General features: G+C 37.0%; 1 protein-coding gene across 1 annotated transcript in view; it reads left to right on the top strand.

Annotated features, from left to right (window-relative positions):
• Positions 1–18,397, top strand: part of nlgn1 (neuroligin 1) — a 935,889-nt gene that overhangs the window by 358,114 nt on the left and 559,378 nt on the right. The window contains exon 3 of the mRNA XM_030132665.1: positions 11,054–11,113. Coding sequence (XP_029988525.1) covers positions 11,054–11,113 — 60 coding nt within the window. The remainder of the gene's footprint in view (positions 1–11,053; positions 11,114–18,397) is intronic.

Genomic DNA, 18,397 nt, shown 5'->3' with positions numbered 1-18,397 from the left:
TAGTTACAGACAAAGGCTTCCATACATAAAACGAATACGTAAAAAGCACATAGACAAGTCAAACCTTCCAAAGTCAACTTTGCAAAAAGTGCTCATGGAATGTAGACAAAGTGCGTCAGATAAAACATCTGGAGCCAGATGTCTCCCTCTCTAAGTCATACAGCATCCTCTTAAAAGTGTCCAACGAAACCAGATCCTTAAGTTTCAGGTCTTTTTGTAGTTCATTCCAGGTGAATTGGGCCGAATTTACTCATGTGCACGGTCCGACAACTCCCTCTAGTGTGGCCACTAGAGGGAGTAATGAGACTACTAGTTTCGCATGGTGATGAAAACGAATGCCGTGGGGCCTTTGACTGAAGTATCAAGAAGTGACCAGGTGGGATAAGAACAAGTAAGAAAAAATGGGTGATAAGTTTGATGATATCTGATATATTTCACTATATGTCCCCAAAGTATGAAATGATGGGGGGTGTCTCTTCATTTAACCAGGAAAAAAATCACATTGAGATTAAGATCCTCTTTTATAAGGGAGTCCTGGCCAAGATAGGCAGCAGCAAATACAACACAGAGTTACAAGATTACACAGTTAAAACACATGTAACAGACACATTTGGCAATGAAGAGTAAAAATAACATTTACAAGCACATTACAAAAAACAAGTGCAAGTTATAGAGTTGACCGTTTACACCTCTCTTACATACCTCTGGTTCTCAACCAGGGGGCGTAGACACTTCCAGGGGGGGCGTGAGCACACTGGGGGGCGGGGGGGGGGGGGTTGTGAGTGACATCGTCATGCGTACATTAGCGACTACTGTTTTACATTGCAACATTATAAATCACTCACGTATCAGATTGAGGTCCAAGAGTGGGGGGCATATTGTCCGTTTTCAGGGGGGGCCAACAGATAGTCAATGATAAGGTGAGGTGAGTTCACTTTCACTTTCTCACAGCTTTATCTACACGTCCTCCACATACAGGTCCATTGCGTTACTAGTAGAGTTATGTATCGAGGTCTGTGAACGGGGTTGTTGGTGGTAAGGTATTGCCCCCCCTCGGTCGTAAATTTGTTTTCGGGGGGCAGCAGGTAGTCAATGATAAGGTAAGGGGAGTTTCAGTTTCACTTTCTCACAGCTTTATCTACAGAGATCAATAACCCAGCACGTCTTCCACATATAGGTCCGTCGCGCTACTTGTACATTTGCACCCTCCCCATCCCACAAATTTTAGGCATGAGGGGGTGGGGGTGGGGGGATGGGGGCACCAGTAGGCTTATGATTATGATGCCTTTTAGTGGAGCTCAGTTCAAAAAGGTTGAGGAACCCTGCTCTAGAATATTCTGATGTATCTATCTATCTTTAGCTGTGGGTTCAGTTGTAACAGTTGTAACCGTTCCAGTGCTTGCAGGGCTCTACTCACAGGCTCTGTTAATTCCCCTCATCAGATGGTTTGCTGAAGTGCATTAGACTCCCAGTTTTACCTTGGGGAATGGATTCTGTATTTATAGTTTACAGCCTGTAGGGATTTTTTCCAAGGTCAGTAGTAGATTACCTATTTGGCTCATTGAGCCGTGCACTCTGTTAGAACCCCCTTTTTTTTAATGTGCATTGGTGATTGATTAAGGCACTGTGTTTCTGTGCCTGTGCAGACCTTGAGTGATGCATACAGAGAGCAATATGTATGTATGGATAGTTCTTGTGCTGAATTTGCGATCGATGCATGGACTCTCCTCACAATAATTACCTCATCCAGGAGAAGGGGAAAGCCTGAGGGGTGAGAGATAGAAAGTATGTGTGTGTTTTTGTGTGTGTGTTATCCTTACTCACTGACTGGCTTTTTGAGTCATGGATTGTTGCAGAGTGTCAAGAAGCGTAAAAGTCCTCTTCATCAGTCTCTAATCAATGCTGATAGAGGAGAGAGGAATATATGAGCGCAGACAACAAACCACTGTGAAAATCAAATGTACACTATGCACAGTACTGTGACAAAGGACAATGTTGACTTTGGAAATTGACTCATTACACTTGAAACTGCAGCTGACAAGACATTTTCAACTCAAGGTCCATGTATTTGTTAGTGATGATGGATGGTCATCATTAGCAAATGAGGTCGTCCTGAAACAGTGATGTTCAAACTTTACATTATCATCAGAACCTAGAAAATAACTTGTGCGTGCTGACTAAAACATATATAAACCAGAACTGGAAGAAGAAAATAAGTGATATGTAATGTCACAAGTTAACCCTTAAAGAGCTAAACAGCCACCAGCAACCAAAAGCATCAACTGATCTAAAATTCTAACTTTTGAACCACAAATCCTAACAATACATTAAAATCAGGGCTGTCAAAATGAATGCGTTAACGTGGATTAATCTATCATTATGATTAATCTGATTAAAATTTTTAAACGCGATTAACCCATCTGCAGTGCAGAATGACTCTGAATGTCTCTGTCAGCACATTTAGGGCAGTTTGTCCAAATGGAGTTAGCGTTGCAAAATGAACAAATGAGCAGTTGATCTGGTAGTGACAGGCAGCAGAACCAACCCATAAAGATGGAAGACACTAAACAGCACGTCAGCCCTCTGGATGGAAATATAAGGACAAGAAAAAAACCAAGACTGAACCGTTGACTGCCATAAAGTATTATATACACTCTGCAGGAAGGAGTTTTCTTTTCACTGAAGCACTTCCATCTTAAAATACCACATTAACGCGAAGCATACATTAGTCAGGGTTTTGCTAGCACTTCAGCTAACGCGTCGCCCAACTTGCGACAAACTCGTTAAGTGCATATATATTCCCTTCTTTCTTGAGTCCGTTTGCTCATGCAAAATGAAACGCAAATAATATACAGGGGTTGGACAAAATAATGGAAACACCTTAAAAAATCAACAAAATATAATTTAATATGGTGTAGGTCCGCCTTTTGCGGCAATTACGGCCTCAATTCTCCAAGGTATTGATTCATACAACTTGTGAATTGTTTCCAAAGGAATTTTAAGCCATTCTTCAGTTAGAATACCCTCCAACTCTTTTAGAGACGATGGCGGTGGAAATCGACGTCTTACTTGAATCTCTAAAACTGACCATAAATGCTCAATAATGTTGAGGTCTGGGGACTGTGCCGGCCATACGAGATGCTCAACTTCATTAGAATGTTCCTCATGCCATTCTTTAGCAATTCTAGCTGTATGGATTGGGGCATTATCATCTTGAGGTGAAGGTGTTTCCATTATTTTGTCCAACCCCTGTAGATTAAAAAGGAATGATATTTAATTCCGATTAATCGAAATTAATCCACAGCAACCCTGTGATTAATCTGATTAAATATTGTAATCCTTTGACTGCACTAACTAAAATAAATGCAGTTTTTTAGCCTCTCAATAGCATCAGCTTTGAATCAACACTTAGCGAACAGGGAAACACCATCATGTTCTGCAACACTGATTCACCAATAAAACTCATGTAATTCGATAAATGACAGTAGTTGATGGTGCTTGATTTTATGCTCAGTTAATAACATATTATTCTGAAAAATGAAGTTATATAATAATATTGATATTGACCATTTATCAGAATGATAATATTCAGATAAATGGTTATAAGTCACTTATGAAAGGTTAATTTGAAAGTTGCCACAAAAGCGGATAAATATCATTAAAGATGAAGGGATTTTCTTGCATTTAGAGTTAAACCCAGTGACACTGAGGGCTGAATTTAACTTCTCTGAAGTTATTTAAGGGAATTTAGATGCATCTAGTAAGAGAACATGAATATACTCATACTTTTGTTTTTATTCCTGTAGTATCATGCCAAATTAGAGATATCAGTGTGATATTATTATCTAAGACTGATATAGTGTCTACAGAGGGAATGGGTTGTTAAAGACTGTAAGTGAATGCCTCTCTGGCTCTGAACATTGTTATACTTTTCTGTGCAGAGGCAGAGGTACAGGAGGTGGTTTAGTCAACCAATAAGCAGTGAATTATCTGTGAACCGATGTAACTAATGATCTTTTACGTACTGTTTGTTTGCAGAGGAAACTGTCATCTTTTGCTTTTGCTGTGAATAAATAATATCTACTTCAACTCGTCAACTATTTCATATCTTCACGGTAAATACAGAGTTTCAGATGTGTATAAGTGACTATGAATATGCAAATTAGCACATGATGTAATCTAACAACATCTAGCTACTTTACATGCAGACTTAACTGCTTTCCATTGACGATTTCCTTTGGTGAGCGGGAGCGGAGGATGGTAGGTGTGTAAAATCCTGAACTTTACCACCAAAAACTGGAAATAGTGTCTGAACTCTGTAACTTTTTAGGTTTAGGCGAAAAGAGTTCCGTGTTTACAGATAGGAAAAGACTGTGGTTCAACTTTTATATCATATCTGTAGACTTTTTCTGTATTAAAACAAGGACAGGTATCATTCCTTTGACCCATTTAAGGCTGAAAAGCACCATGGACAGTTACAATACTGCAACATATAGATTTACAAATATCCAAAAATGCCATTATGAAACATACTTTTGGCTTAAAAATAAAAATATTAGACATGCAAAATGACAACTTTTTTTCTGGCCATTGAAATCTTCTATATTTGCATATCCTAAATTGCCAGATACACTTTGGCTGAATCCCAATTCACCCTTTGGCCCCTCCCCCTTACACCTACCCCTCCGTTTTGTGCGAACACATGAAGGGGTAGAGTTGTCCCAATTTTCACTTAGACAGAGGGGAAGGGTTAAGATGGAAGTCTGTATAACCCTTCAAATGCAGATTTTCCAGGACCACACTACAAACGGAGGGGTTGGAGAAATTTCCCATAATTCTGTTCGAATTGTTAGCAAGATGGAGGTAAACACAGCAGAAAAGTGCTGCAATGTGATGAAAGAAACACACAAATGTACGTATTTTCTTCATAAACAACTTAATCATTTGATCCACCGTTTAATGACGTTTCAGTGTGTTATAGATCGCATTTCTGTGGTTTATAGTTGATAGCTGTAAAAAGACGACCAAAGCCCATGGAACGGAGACGGTTACAGCTGCTGACGGCATGGTGAATACTTTCAGAAACAAAGGTTTGCATCTGTTAATAGCGGCATCGATGACTGCTGATAACGTAACATGTTACGAAGGGTTGTCCCATTTCACTGGAGAATGTTTCAACCCCTACCCCTTGCAGCTCCGTTTCAAGGGGTAGTGTCAAGTGTAAGGGCCAAGAGGTAGGGCTAAGGCAGGGGTGTCAAACTCATTTTAGTTCAGGGGCCACATTCGCCCCAAGTTGATCTCCAGTGGGCCGGACCAGTAAAATAATAACAGTGAAAAAAGTCAAACTATATTATGATCAGGTTTACATTTACAAAGTTTCCTTAAAAATCTGAATAACACGAACAACTTGAATTGTCTTAAGAAAAACAAGTGCAATTTTAACAATATTGTGCCTCTGTTTATCAGTTTATCATTTACACATGTACATTACAATCGCTCAAAACATTTAGTAACATGCAGAATATTGGTAAAATTGCATTTACTTTTCTTAAGACATTTCCATTTGTTAAGGTTATTCACATTTTTTTTGTAAAAGTATAGTTTGGTAGTGTAAACATTTTCATGTAATTTTACTTTTTTTACATCAAAAAAACAGAGAAAATTTGGGGTTTTCATTATTTATAGGTTATTATGATAATATTTTACTGGTTCTGACCCACTTGAAATCTAATTGGACTGTATGTGTCTGTATGTGGAAACTAAATTAAAATGATTTTGACACAACTGATTGTTAATATCTTCAGTGTAATTTTTGCATTTCACAAATTCATCCCGCGGGCCAGATTAGACCCTTCGGCGGGCCAGATTTGGCCCCCGGGCCACATGTTTGACACCCCTGGGCTAAGGGGTGAATTGGGATTGGGCTTTTATCTGTTTATGAAAGATTTTCACAGATTTTTCCTCCCCTACTGACCTTGTTGTTCATACTGTACAGAGCAATAACAAGGCCAGTATGCTGAGGTCTTGGGTGTTAGTGATCGTGCTTAGAATAAATGTATTTTCATAGTAGAAGAAGAAAGAGAATAAAGGAAATGCCTCCAGAATATGTATGTAGAATTCAGAAGTGCATGTCAAATCAATGGGAAAATCAAAAAGGATGACATGAGGGACACAGACATAGGAAAAGATTTAATATGATGCCGGAATGAAAGGCAGAAAAAAAAAAAAAAAAAAAAAAAAAAAACTACAGATAATAGTAGTAGTGATAGTGAGTCTGACAGAAAGAGATGAAAAGTTCCAAGTTCCTAATCACTGATCGGCGCTGATGCCAGCTGAGACCTCACCGTGAGCAGAGCACATCCGCATACCGACACATACTCGCATATGGCGGCTGTGACAGTCGGGGTTGTACGGGTCAGTGTCACGGCCTGCTTGTCACTGGGCAGTTTAGAATTGACACCTGATTGGTGTGTGATGTCTCTTTCTCTCTCTCTGTGTGTGTGTGTGTGGATTCAGGTAACTGCGAGCGTTGTGTGTGTCTGTATTTGTGTGTGCGATAAGACCTGTCATGCAGCTGTCATGTCAGTTGTGATCCCCACTAACCCTCAGTCAAACAACATGGCTCCGTAACAGCAGCATGTGCACTTACACCCAGCAGCCAATCACATCCGATCCTACAGGTTTTCGACTCGTCTGTCGGCTCAAACTTTCAATAATGAGATAGCTTGTATAGTTTTGTAAAGATGTGCATGCATGAATGATAGTAGGGATACATTCTGCCTTCAACTGATACATAGATGTGTTGTTAAAGATGTTGTTTTAGACCAGGGGTGTCTAACTCATTTTAGTTCAGGGGCCGTTGGACATACAGCCCAGTTTAAATCTTAAGTGGACAACACCAGTAAACAGTATAATGACCTGTAAATAATGATTACTCAAAAATTGGTTCTTTTAGCGCGAAATAGTAAAATTACATTTCTTTAAAGGTGCCCTGCCACACAAAATCGTTTTTACTTGTATTTTTTTTTTTTTTTTTTTTTTTAATATGTTAGGACCATAGGTGTTTGTGTTATGTAGTGAATTTGAAAATGAACCGCGACCTCCTCTAGTGTTTTTAAAGATGTATTTTTAGACCAGGGGTGTCTAACTCATTTTAGTTCAGAGGCCGTTAAACATACAGCCCAGTTAGATCTCAAGTAGACAAGACAAGTAAACAGTATAATGACCTATGAATAATGATTACTCCAAATTTGGTTCTTTTAGTGCAAAATAGTAAAATTACAAACTATCCTTTCTCAAAAAATGCGAATAACCTGACATTTCTTTAAAGGTGCCCTGCCACACAAAATCGTTTTTACTTGTATTTTTTTTTTTTTTTTTTTTTTTTTTTTTTATATGTTAGGTCCATAGGTGTTTGTGTTATGTAGTGAATTTGAAAATGAACCGCGACCTACTCTGGTGTTTTTAAAGATGTTTTTTTTAGACCAGGGGTGTCTTGCTCATTTTAGTTCAGGGGCCATTGGACATACAGCTAACAATTAAATCTCAAGTGGACAAGACAAGTAAACAGTATAATGACCTGATAACTAATTATTTGGTTCTTTTACTGCAAAATAGTAAAATTACAAACTATCCTTTGTCAAAAAATGTGAATAACCTGACATTTCTTAAAGGTGCCCTGCCACACATAACCGTTTTTATTTCTATGTTTGTTTGTTTGTTTTTTTTTAAATATGTTAGGTCCTTAGGTGTTTGTGTTATGTAGTGAATTTGAAAATGAACTGCTACCTCCTCTGGTCGACAACATCTTTAAAAACACCAGAGGAGGTCGTGGTTCATTTTCAAATTTACTACATAACACAAACACCTATGGACCTAACATATATATATAAAATAATAATAATAATAATAATAATAAAAATAAATAAATAAATAAATATTTTTTAATGTTTTTACACAAGTAAAAACGGTTTTGTGTGGCAGGGCACCTTTAAGAAATGTCAGGTTATTCACATTTTTTGAGAAAGGATAGTTTGTAATTTTACTATATTGCAGTAAAAGAACTAAATTTGGAGTTATCATCATTTATAGGTCATTATACTGTTTACTGGTCTTTTCCACTTGAGATCTAATTGGGCTATATGGCCATTGGCCCCTGAATTAAAATGAGTTAGACACCCCTGGTCTAAAAAAACATCCTCACTACACAAACACCTATGGACCTAACATATTTAAATAAATAAATAAATAAATAAATAAATAACCCCAATTAGATCTCAAGTGGACAAGATCAGTAAACAGTATAATGACTTATAAATAATGATTACTCCAAAACTGGTTCTTTTAGTGCAAAGTAGTAAAATAACAAACTATCCTTTGTCAAAAAATGTGAATAACCTGACATTTCTTAAAGGTGCCCTGCCACACAAAACATATTTTCCTTGTATTTTTCAAATATATTATGTTCATAGGTGTTTATGTTATGTAGTAAGTTTAAAAATGATTAAAAATGATGATGATGAATATTGGGCATCTTACTGAAGAAAAAAAAGAAATTCCCATTATGTTTTGTCGTGTTAGGTTAAATACTTGTATAAAATAAAGTTTTAAGAGGTTATTATCAAATACGACTTGCTCCTTTATTTCTGTTGTGGTTTATATTTCAATATCAGCATAGGTAGCTTCATCTTTTACCACAGGATATGCTAAAGGGCTAACATGAATCTCCCCATATCTTTGACAGTGATCTCTTCCTCACAGTATTCTCAATAAACAGGTAACACGTTTCCAGATACCATATGCTGTTTCTTCGATGTTTCCCCCTTTTTTTTTTTTTTTTTCTAAAGAAGAGGATCCTGTGTCTTGCTGCTTATTCAGCACATAGAAAGCACAAGTCAGCTCTTGCTTATCAAATTGCTTGTCAAATTCACAAAAGAGAGCCGGGAGACCGCTGTAGGACAGAGTGATATGCAGGGAGTGGGCTCGCTCTTTAAAGTCACTAGAGAGGAAAAGGTTGGCTTCAAAATAAACCGATTGGATTCGCGTATAGTGGAGGAAGTTTTTATTTATATCCGTCATCTTCATTGCAATCACAGTTAGATTTTTGTGTTCTTTTGGACGAGAGCCATTGTTCCACTTTACCCTTATTTACAATATGTTCTTTTTAACCTGCATCATTGAAGAAAATGACTATGATTTCAGTTCATAAAGTAGAGCTGGACTGGATTTTCCTAAAATTGCAGGCTAATGAATGTAGATAGAATTGACTGGAGTGAAGCTCTATTCTGAAGTTTGATGGCATTGTGTGTTGGAGATGCCATTGCTTTATGTATGTGCTGTGTGTGTGTGCGCGCGTGTGTGTGTGTGTGTGTGATATCTTTAATCATTGCATATATGCTGTTTTATACGTCTATGAGTCATGCACCCAACTTCAAAACTGCATGCTTTGCTGCCTTTGTATGTGTGTGAAATTGTGGGTTTACACCTGTATACATACTATGTGATTTAAACCAGCATGCAGTTGTTTTTCTCTCTACAAATCAACACATATTAAAGTGATAATTTTCTGATTTTGTTGAAGAAGCCAGTGACCACTCCCCCTGTCAAACTACTTGACAAATTATATACATTTAAACTTTGGGTATTTGTGCATTGAAGCTCTCAAGATCTTTCTTTTGCATGAATTTCCAACACATCCTCACACCAACACTGATATAATGATTCAAAGAGCCATCACATCATGAAATTTGCACATTTAAAATGCTATGGAAGATATTAAACAAAAACATGAATTAAATAATTGGAATTCATTAGCACTAAAAGTTAATACAAACTGACAGTCAGACATGTCGTCTTACAGAGGTGTGTCGATACATGTATATATATATATATATGTATATATATATAAAAAAAAAAAAAGTTTTTGTTAGGTTTAGGAAAATGTCGTGGTTTGGGATGAATAAATAAAAATCATAATTTGCAGTTTGGTTTGAAACTAATTGAACCGATTACCTTCTTTTAAAGATCATCCCCTGGCCAGCATCGCCTTTATTTACACACAAAGTCACCAGCAGAAATGCCAGTGGTACTTTGAACCTTTTCATATCTATCCTTTTCCTAAGATCCTAAGACTAACTGAAATGTAATTCAACTTTTTGCTCCACTTTTATGTTCGGTTTTTCCTTCATAACAGATACACTATAAGGTCAAAATGCATATATTAGTACAACATAGAATGACATTGGTTCATGCATGGCTAAACTGTAATCTTGCAGACATTTAGAGGGTTAGCACCTTCAAAAATAGATGTGGATTGTTGTTTTTTTAGGGAAGATTGAGAGAGATTGAGAGTTTTTGTACTAACAAAATTATAAAAGGGAAGATAGACTAAAAAAATATGCGTTAACCATGCAGATTCACTTTTTCTACTGCATCTTCCATTCTCTTCTTGTTGCACATATGGTTTCCTGATATAGACACACAGCAGCGCCCCTGAAGTCAAATCCATACATAACACTGAGTACACAAACACACACACACATTTATAAAAATGCAACAGCGGGAGATCGTCACAGGCTTCTTCTGTTGAGTGCTTTTAAAAAACCTTGCTTTTCTTTCTACAGCTTCTGCCTTTTTCTCTGCCACAGTGATCATTGCCAGTGTTAAAGTAATATGCCTGTGATATGTATAATTGATGTAACTGTATCCACTGTTTCAAAGAGCTTTATGTCTTTTGATCCTAAGAGGTTTATCCTCTAGTTAAGTCTTCATTTTCTGCAGAGAACTAATATTTTTTAGCTCTTTTTTTTTTTTTAAAAGTCCCTCTTTTCTTGCTTTCTTAATGAACTCATATACAGTAAATTCCTACTGTAATGATATGAAGTGGACATGTGGTACTGTTTACCCTGTCTCCTTGTCAGATTTTTCACAAAAAAAGGGGCTCTAGAAACATTAAATATTGATATTTTCTTATCTTTTGAGAGCATCTTTTGAAAGCTGTGTGTGTTCTTGATCACCCTGTTTTCCTCCATCTTCTCCTTCTTGGTCCTTATAGGTCCCCTTACAAAGAAACACACTGATGATTTAAGTGATAGTGACCGCACGGATGACGAAGGTATTTTTTCCCCCCCGATGCCAAACTGATTTGCATGACAAGGGAAACCAGACTTACCCTTTCTCCTCCAATTTTTATCTTCTTTGATTTTCTTACATTTCTTGTCCTTTTTTTGAAAGTGATGGACATTTTCTTTTTGCTCTTTACTCGTAAACTCTCTTTTTGGGCTGGATGTGTTTTGTCGTTTTCAGCTTGATGTGTAAAGTTTACATGTCTACCACCTTTCTTTGATATTAATACTGTAACATAGATTCTCTGCTTGGATTTGCTGTTTCCTTTTACCTTTTTCTTTCCTTTTCTATGTTGCATCCCACCAGCAGATCAAATAACTATTAACCCTGTAGTTAGCTCTTAACACATTTTTGCATGTTTTTTTTCTTTGTCTCGTTTAAGAAATAAAAATCAGATCGTGTTCTAAAGGCTAACTGGCTTGCACTTATACTAACATTTAGACCTGTTAAAGTTTTGAGCGTCAAACCAATAAAGCAACACAAAAATACTGGACAAAACCAGCTACAGTGAGAGTCTCAGCCATGGCTGCTGAAGATGTGTGGGTTGTTATCTCCCCTGGCATGGGCTCCTCTCCCACAGTGCAAAGTCGGAGCTAATTTACCACACACCACTATGTGAAGCTAACTTTCTGGTCACCCACCTGCAGTGGTGGTTGGATTTAGAAACTGAATCTCAAGCTACCAAACTAGCAGAACTGTAGTAATAGAACATTTGGAGTGGTTGGCAACATAAAATAGTTGATAAAAAATAAAGCAAACCAACATTCGGGTGACTGCAAGTGACATTAAGTGATCGTCTGCACACTCCGTATAAATGCATTTTTCGAGTCAAAACAGCCAATAAATGCTCTGTTACATTCTAGTCGGCTCATGTAGCGTCTGTCAATAGCCTGATTTTAAATTTTGCTTGCACAGCACATTGTAATTTACATTCTGCACCATTTTTTTGAGACATGAAGCTGCTCCGGAGGCAGGAATAATCTCATTGGTTTGACTTAAACCTCAGCATCCAAAGAAGCAGAAACTGGGAGCAAGGCACTCGCAGCAAGGGGGAGGACGAGCCTGACACTTTTAGGAATAAGTACGTTAGAAACCTGTCGCAACAATTATCCTGCAAATGCATTCATTCGTTTTGCAAAATGCTTAGTCTCTGAGAAGGTGTGTCCTGCAAATATACAGATAAATTCTATTAATATATACTCAAAAATACCTCACCAGTTGAATATTTTTTTTAATTATAATTATTTATCAGAAATTCCCACAGAAGTTTATTACATTACTACAGCTTCATTGGACATGTTGAGATGTAATCAAAGTCTTTTTTTTTTCAGGATTATTACTTTTATGATGAAATAATGAGATTTCATGTAAAACTTAACTATACCATGTTCAGATACAAACCTTGAAAATAGGACCAGGGGCCCTGTAGTCCAATGGCATATTTAAAGACATTAATTGACATTCATTTGATCTTTCAAGGTCGATCAAGGTCAATGGTCATGGCATCAAATGAAAGCCCATATATGACTTCCAATCTGTTGCCAATAGTAATTATGTCAATATCTTCAACTATTTTTTGAATTATAAACCAATGGGGATTTTAAAATGTTCAAAAATTCATTAAAACAAACAAAAAAAAAAAGTCAAAAAAACAATATTTCTCAATTCTTTGAACGTACTTTGTAGACCTTGCCCCAAGGAACCTCTGGCTGATGGTTTTGGAGAAGAAGTTTCTAGAAATCTGAACATGAATGACCTTGGATTTGACCTTTCAAGGTCACTCAAAGGTCAAAGGTCTTGGCACCAAATGAAAACTCATATGACTTCCTATCTATTGCCAATAATAATTATATCAATATCTTCAACTGTTTTCAAGTTATTGGAACATATAGGAAATGTGTTGCATTATAAACCAATTAGGATTTTTTAAATTTCAGAAATTCATAAAAAAAATTCAAAAATCAATATTTCCCAATTCTTTGAACAAACTTGGTAGACGTTACCCCAAAGAGGTTCCACAACAAATATCAAGTCATGTGACTGTGACTGACAGTTTCGGATAGGAAGATTCTTGAAATATTGTTTACAGATGGACGGCGGAGTAACGCTAACTGATGCCAATAGTCCATCTGGTCTTTCTGGCCATTGGGCTAAAATTTGTAACTCAAGATAGCAGGAAGTCCAAAAAAACCCCACTAATTAGACCTTACCCCAAAGATGTACCACAACAAATATCGTGTCATTGTGACTGATGGTTTCAGAGAAGAAGATTTTTGAAAAATGGTTTATAGACAACGGACGGACGCCAACTGATACCAATAGTCCATCGGGCCTTTCGGGCCATTGGACTAAAAATTGTAACTCAAGATAGCAGGAAGTCCATAAGTTAATCCACGTAAATTAATTGAAATAGTCTTGGATTGCAAAATCCATTGGATAACTGATTTGAATACTGTAAAATTTGTCATTAAAAACATCACTTATACCAGGGGTGGGCATTTAATTTTCTTATGGGGCCACATTAGAAACTTTGACAGCTGTTAAGGGCCGGAAAAATACACTTACAGCTCTGCTCTATATGTATCTCTATAAAAACAGTAAATGAAGCAATGATAATGAAAATGTGGAGCACAGGATACAACTATTTAATGAATATTCACAAAAACATTTTTGAAAATGTGCAAAACCAGCTCCACATTAACTTTACATAAAAAAAACCATAAATGCATCCAGCTTTGTTTGTTTGCATATCTCAGTTCCTTTTCCTTTACCTCTGACTTCAGTGAGGAAATACTTAACAACTCTGCATTCTGAATCAGTCTTTCTTCTTTTGGAGTTAGCTGACATCTTCATGGGCTGAAACTGACAAACAAAACAATCAGTGCATAAGCCTTATACTAAATACGGAAAGTACGTGCGAAAAACGTTAATTTAGCAGATCCTACAAAATAAAAGCAGTGCCGTTGTATTGGTTGTATCTGTTACGATGATATACATTTGCATTGACTTTTAATTTGCCAGTGACCTCATGCACCTCAGGTCAGGGTCAGCTATCGGGCCGTACAATGCCCACATCTGACTTAGACAAACATAACAAATTCAACCATATTTCTGCTGTCCTTGCATTTGCAGTATCTCACTTATAACGACTACCTGCCAAGTTTCACGTCAGTCGGATGTAAAATTGACAGATAAAAAAAAGTGTTTAAATGCAGTAGGCATGAACAGAGAATGAACCGACGAATGGAAAAACCATATAATAAACTGAGTTTCCTTCACTGATAAAATGATGCTAAGTGATATATGTATTGCTTAACTTTAACTCTATGCTCGGTGAATAATGACTCAACTACTGCAGCTGCTGCTAGATCACTTCTCACTACAATTTATGCTACATCTTACAAAGGACTCTGTCAACCTGAAAGACATCACAAGCTTCATATGAAACTGATGATTTATATAATAAGATCGCTGGAGTAAAATGTTTCTTTTCCTGTAATCAAACATATATGCTCAGTGCGTAATATCCCAGTATACTCTAAAGACAAACATTTTGACAGTTTTTAACCAAATACCAAAGCGCATCTGAAATATGCGCACAGCTTAAATCCGCTCCTGCAAAGACAGTTCTGCATATATTATCTTGAATATGTACAGTACAACACAGGTACGATACATTAAAAATACATCAAAATGCTGCTGATGCTTTTAAGGAATTTAATCCAACATGAGTGTCTGGTACAAAAGGAATACTAAAAGCATCAAGTGCAACCCGACAGCCTATAGGACTGAAATCTTAGAACGGCTTTTCTTGATATTTAAATTAAATGCTGTTTGAAAACTCTGACAGTGTGCTAAAATTCCATTAATCTCAATAATACAAAAAGATGAACCTTCACTTAGTTGCCATAAACAAGAAGCCCTTTGAAAATTCACATTAGGAATAAAATGTCCTTGATAAAACCCTCAGATAGAGTTGTATTCCCTTAAGGCTGTTGCAGTGCAACTTTAATGACAGGCAGAAAGTCTTAATAAGGCACCTCTACTGTATAATGTGACGAAGTAAACAGCAATTACATCCAAATAAGACTCACAACCATCCGGATCCCTTTGATCTGTGCCATCATGCTGTTTTTCTGGGGAACTTGCGTGCGCACACACATACACTTCACAAAGATTAGAAAGAGTCACACAGCTCACACAGATCTATTCAATGAAATCCCAGCAAGCTTCAAGTATTATCCTGATAAAGGATGCAGGGCAGACAACTAATCCAGTTTAATATAGAGGAAAATATGTCGGAGAACACACACATGCATACGCTACACAAACACACAGTCACACACTCCGTCTATCTGAGCCAACTCCTGGGTCCAGGATTCCCCCAAGCTGTTCTTGATGCCTTTAACCCTTGACATCTTGTCGCCTCGTAGATGTAAACCCAATAAGGATGTTCCCTAACCTCCTCACACCTCCCACCCAGGAAATCTTGGATTTTACAATCTCTCTATAGTCAGTAAAGCTGCTGTTTGTAATCCTTTTGTGCTGGGAATAGAGATGTAAACAGGACAGTCCCCGAGAGCTACGGATTTGTTAGAAGCCCAGTTTCTTTTACGACAAATGTTGTTGGAGTGGGTTAAGAAAGGGAATACACAGAATCGGCGATGTTGTGAACTGTGGGAGCTACGAAGCCTCGTCTATGGGGCCCCAGGCTCCCTATATAAAGGATTACACGGCAATACCTGGCAGATATTAATCTTCCTATACACTATGGATATATTTCTTTGAGTGTGGAGGGCACAGGGATATAGATTTTGCTGACAGCATGAGGACAATCCTGCAGCCGAGGAATGGCTCATAAAAGATCAACTGAGAAATGAGTTACCTTGCTCAGATACCTTCAGCTCTAGGTGACATTTAAGTTGAAGCTCCTGAAGTTTGAGGAGGACTGGGCAAAAATACATGAAAAAATATTTTGTTCCAGATTAGAAATGTCTGTTCATTCAGAGTGTGCACATAAATGATGAAATACTAATGTCAGACTATGTTTAATTAAAATTAAAGGTAATCAGCAAAAACAGTAACCAATAAAAAAAAAACAATAAAAAACAAATAACAGCAGAAGTGCCAAAAACTGTAGTTCCTCAAATGGCCACCTGAAGTCACTCCCCATAACCTGCAATGCTAAAACCTCCAGAAACAAACATGTTTAAAGGTACAAAATGAATGACCTAATGGTGGTATTTAATTAATTTATTTAGCATTATACATTACTCATCACTTTAACCCATAAAGACCCAAACAACCATCTACCAGTATAAAATGTTTAATAACTTCTGATCCACTAATCTTATCAATCCATGTAAATAATTGTTGTGAAATACAGTTTGTCATCATTTCATGGTCATCAGATATGACCCATTTGGACATTCAGAGGCTCTGTAGTTACCGTGGGAACACCATCATCATCTACAACATTGATTTACCAGTAAAACCCATGGAGTTTGATAAATTACAGTGGATGGAGACAGTTGGTTTCTGTTCAGTTAATGATAGATTTAGTTGAAAAAGTCACATTTTCTTCATTTTTCTCTGTTAGTGATGTTATGACAATTAACTTTAATCTGAGCTTTTATGAACATTTACATGATCAGTAAATCAAATATCGGATAATACTAGATTTTTATTGAACAAACGCAAAATATACAGGATAATATTATAATGACTGGTGATAAATTGCTTAAGAAAGAGAAAAATTCATTTGAGAACTGCGGGAAAAGTAACACTGGGTCTTTATGGGTTAATCTGTGTTCACACTCATATTATAAATGACTGTCCACAGTCTTCTTCTCTTGCTGTGTTAGACTTTCTGAGCTTCTATTTAATGACTAAAACATTTCATCTTTTAGATTCAGATTATGAAGATACACCAACAAAACAAAGTATTCAATCAGTTATTTAATAAGCATTTTATTTCAAACTGACTCTTTTAGTGTAGTTTAGCTAAATAGCGAATTTGTATTGGATTATATAGTCTCTTAATTAGCTAAACTGACCACCTACCACTAATACTAGGTCTATGCATTCTGAAAAGTGAAGACATTAATCATATCAAACATAAATGTATGTAGTGACATTTATCTAGCGTCAGAAATGACTAATGTTAGAAACATAATAGTTTGTTTTATCAGTAAGATAGTATTACATAACATGTCAAAGCATTGTCATTGAACTGAAGATGCACTGAGACACACTGAAGATGTTAACTGAACAGACTTAAGAATCTTAAAGGGAGGCAGAGCAGTAAGCGAGAAAAGACACTGATGCTGAGGGTAAATTTATCAGGACAACAGTTAAACATGAAGGGAGAGTTCAGGTTGCGGTCATGTACATTAGAAAAAAAAACAACATGAGAAAAGGGGGATGGTTACTACAATAGAAGATGTCATAAACTGAAATAAAATTAAAAACATGGAATTTGGAATAAATGTGCATTTCAAGGAAAAGCTCAGAGAGCGCAGACCACCGCCAAGACAGATCTGTCGCTCCACCCCCCCACTCCCGATCACCACCAAAATTTAATAATTTCTTCCTTGTGCCAGTATCAACATTTTCTGAAAATTTCATGAAAATCCGTCCATAACTTTTCGAGTTATCCTGCTAATACACAAACACGCGAACAAACACACAAAGCAAAGCGAGGAGGTAATAACCCATCGGTAAAAGACGTTACAAAAGATACATTAAATTAATACAGCTAAAGTATCAGGTTTTAACAAAAAAAAATCCTTGGATGATTTTCTTACTGCCAAACTACAACTTCGACATTATAGTTATAAATATGAAAACGTCAAATTAAACACATTCGACGTTATGCTGTCGCGTATGTCACTGGAAATACTGAGCGGGTTCAGGCCTCTGCTTTTTAATCGGTTCTCACCTCTGGACCCCTTTGTTTCCTGTTACTTTTAATTCAGGGTCCCCATAGCTTTGGTCCCATATGAACAGGGCTGAAGTCAGGATAGAAGAAAAAATGTATATGTGCTCCTTATGTCTGCTGTTGGCTTTTAAAGTCCCTGCCAGGAACAGGGAGAGGATACTGAAGTTGTTGCAACAGCCCCGGGCCATCTCTCAGGATTTGCTCTGAGATGTCTAAAGCACCTGAATCTCTTTGATCATAACCTCAAGCTCATGGAAGGAATGATCTGCTCCATGTTGGCGTAGTACCTCTCCTCTGACATTCTCACTAAACCATACTCACCCAGGGAACACC

The sequence above is a fragment of the Sphaeramia orbicularis genome, chromosome 4, assembly GCF_902148855.1.
Source record: "Sphaeramia orbicularis chromosome 4, fSphaOr1.1, whole genome shotgun sequence".
Lineage (NCBI taxonomy): Eukaryota > Metazoa > Chordata > Actinopteri > Kurtiformes > Apogonidae > Sphaeramia > Sphaeramia orbicularis.
Note: the sequence above shows the minus strand (reverse complement) of the source record. Positions and strands in the feature narration are given on the sequence as shown.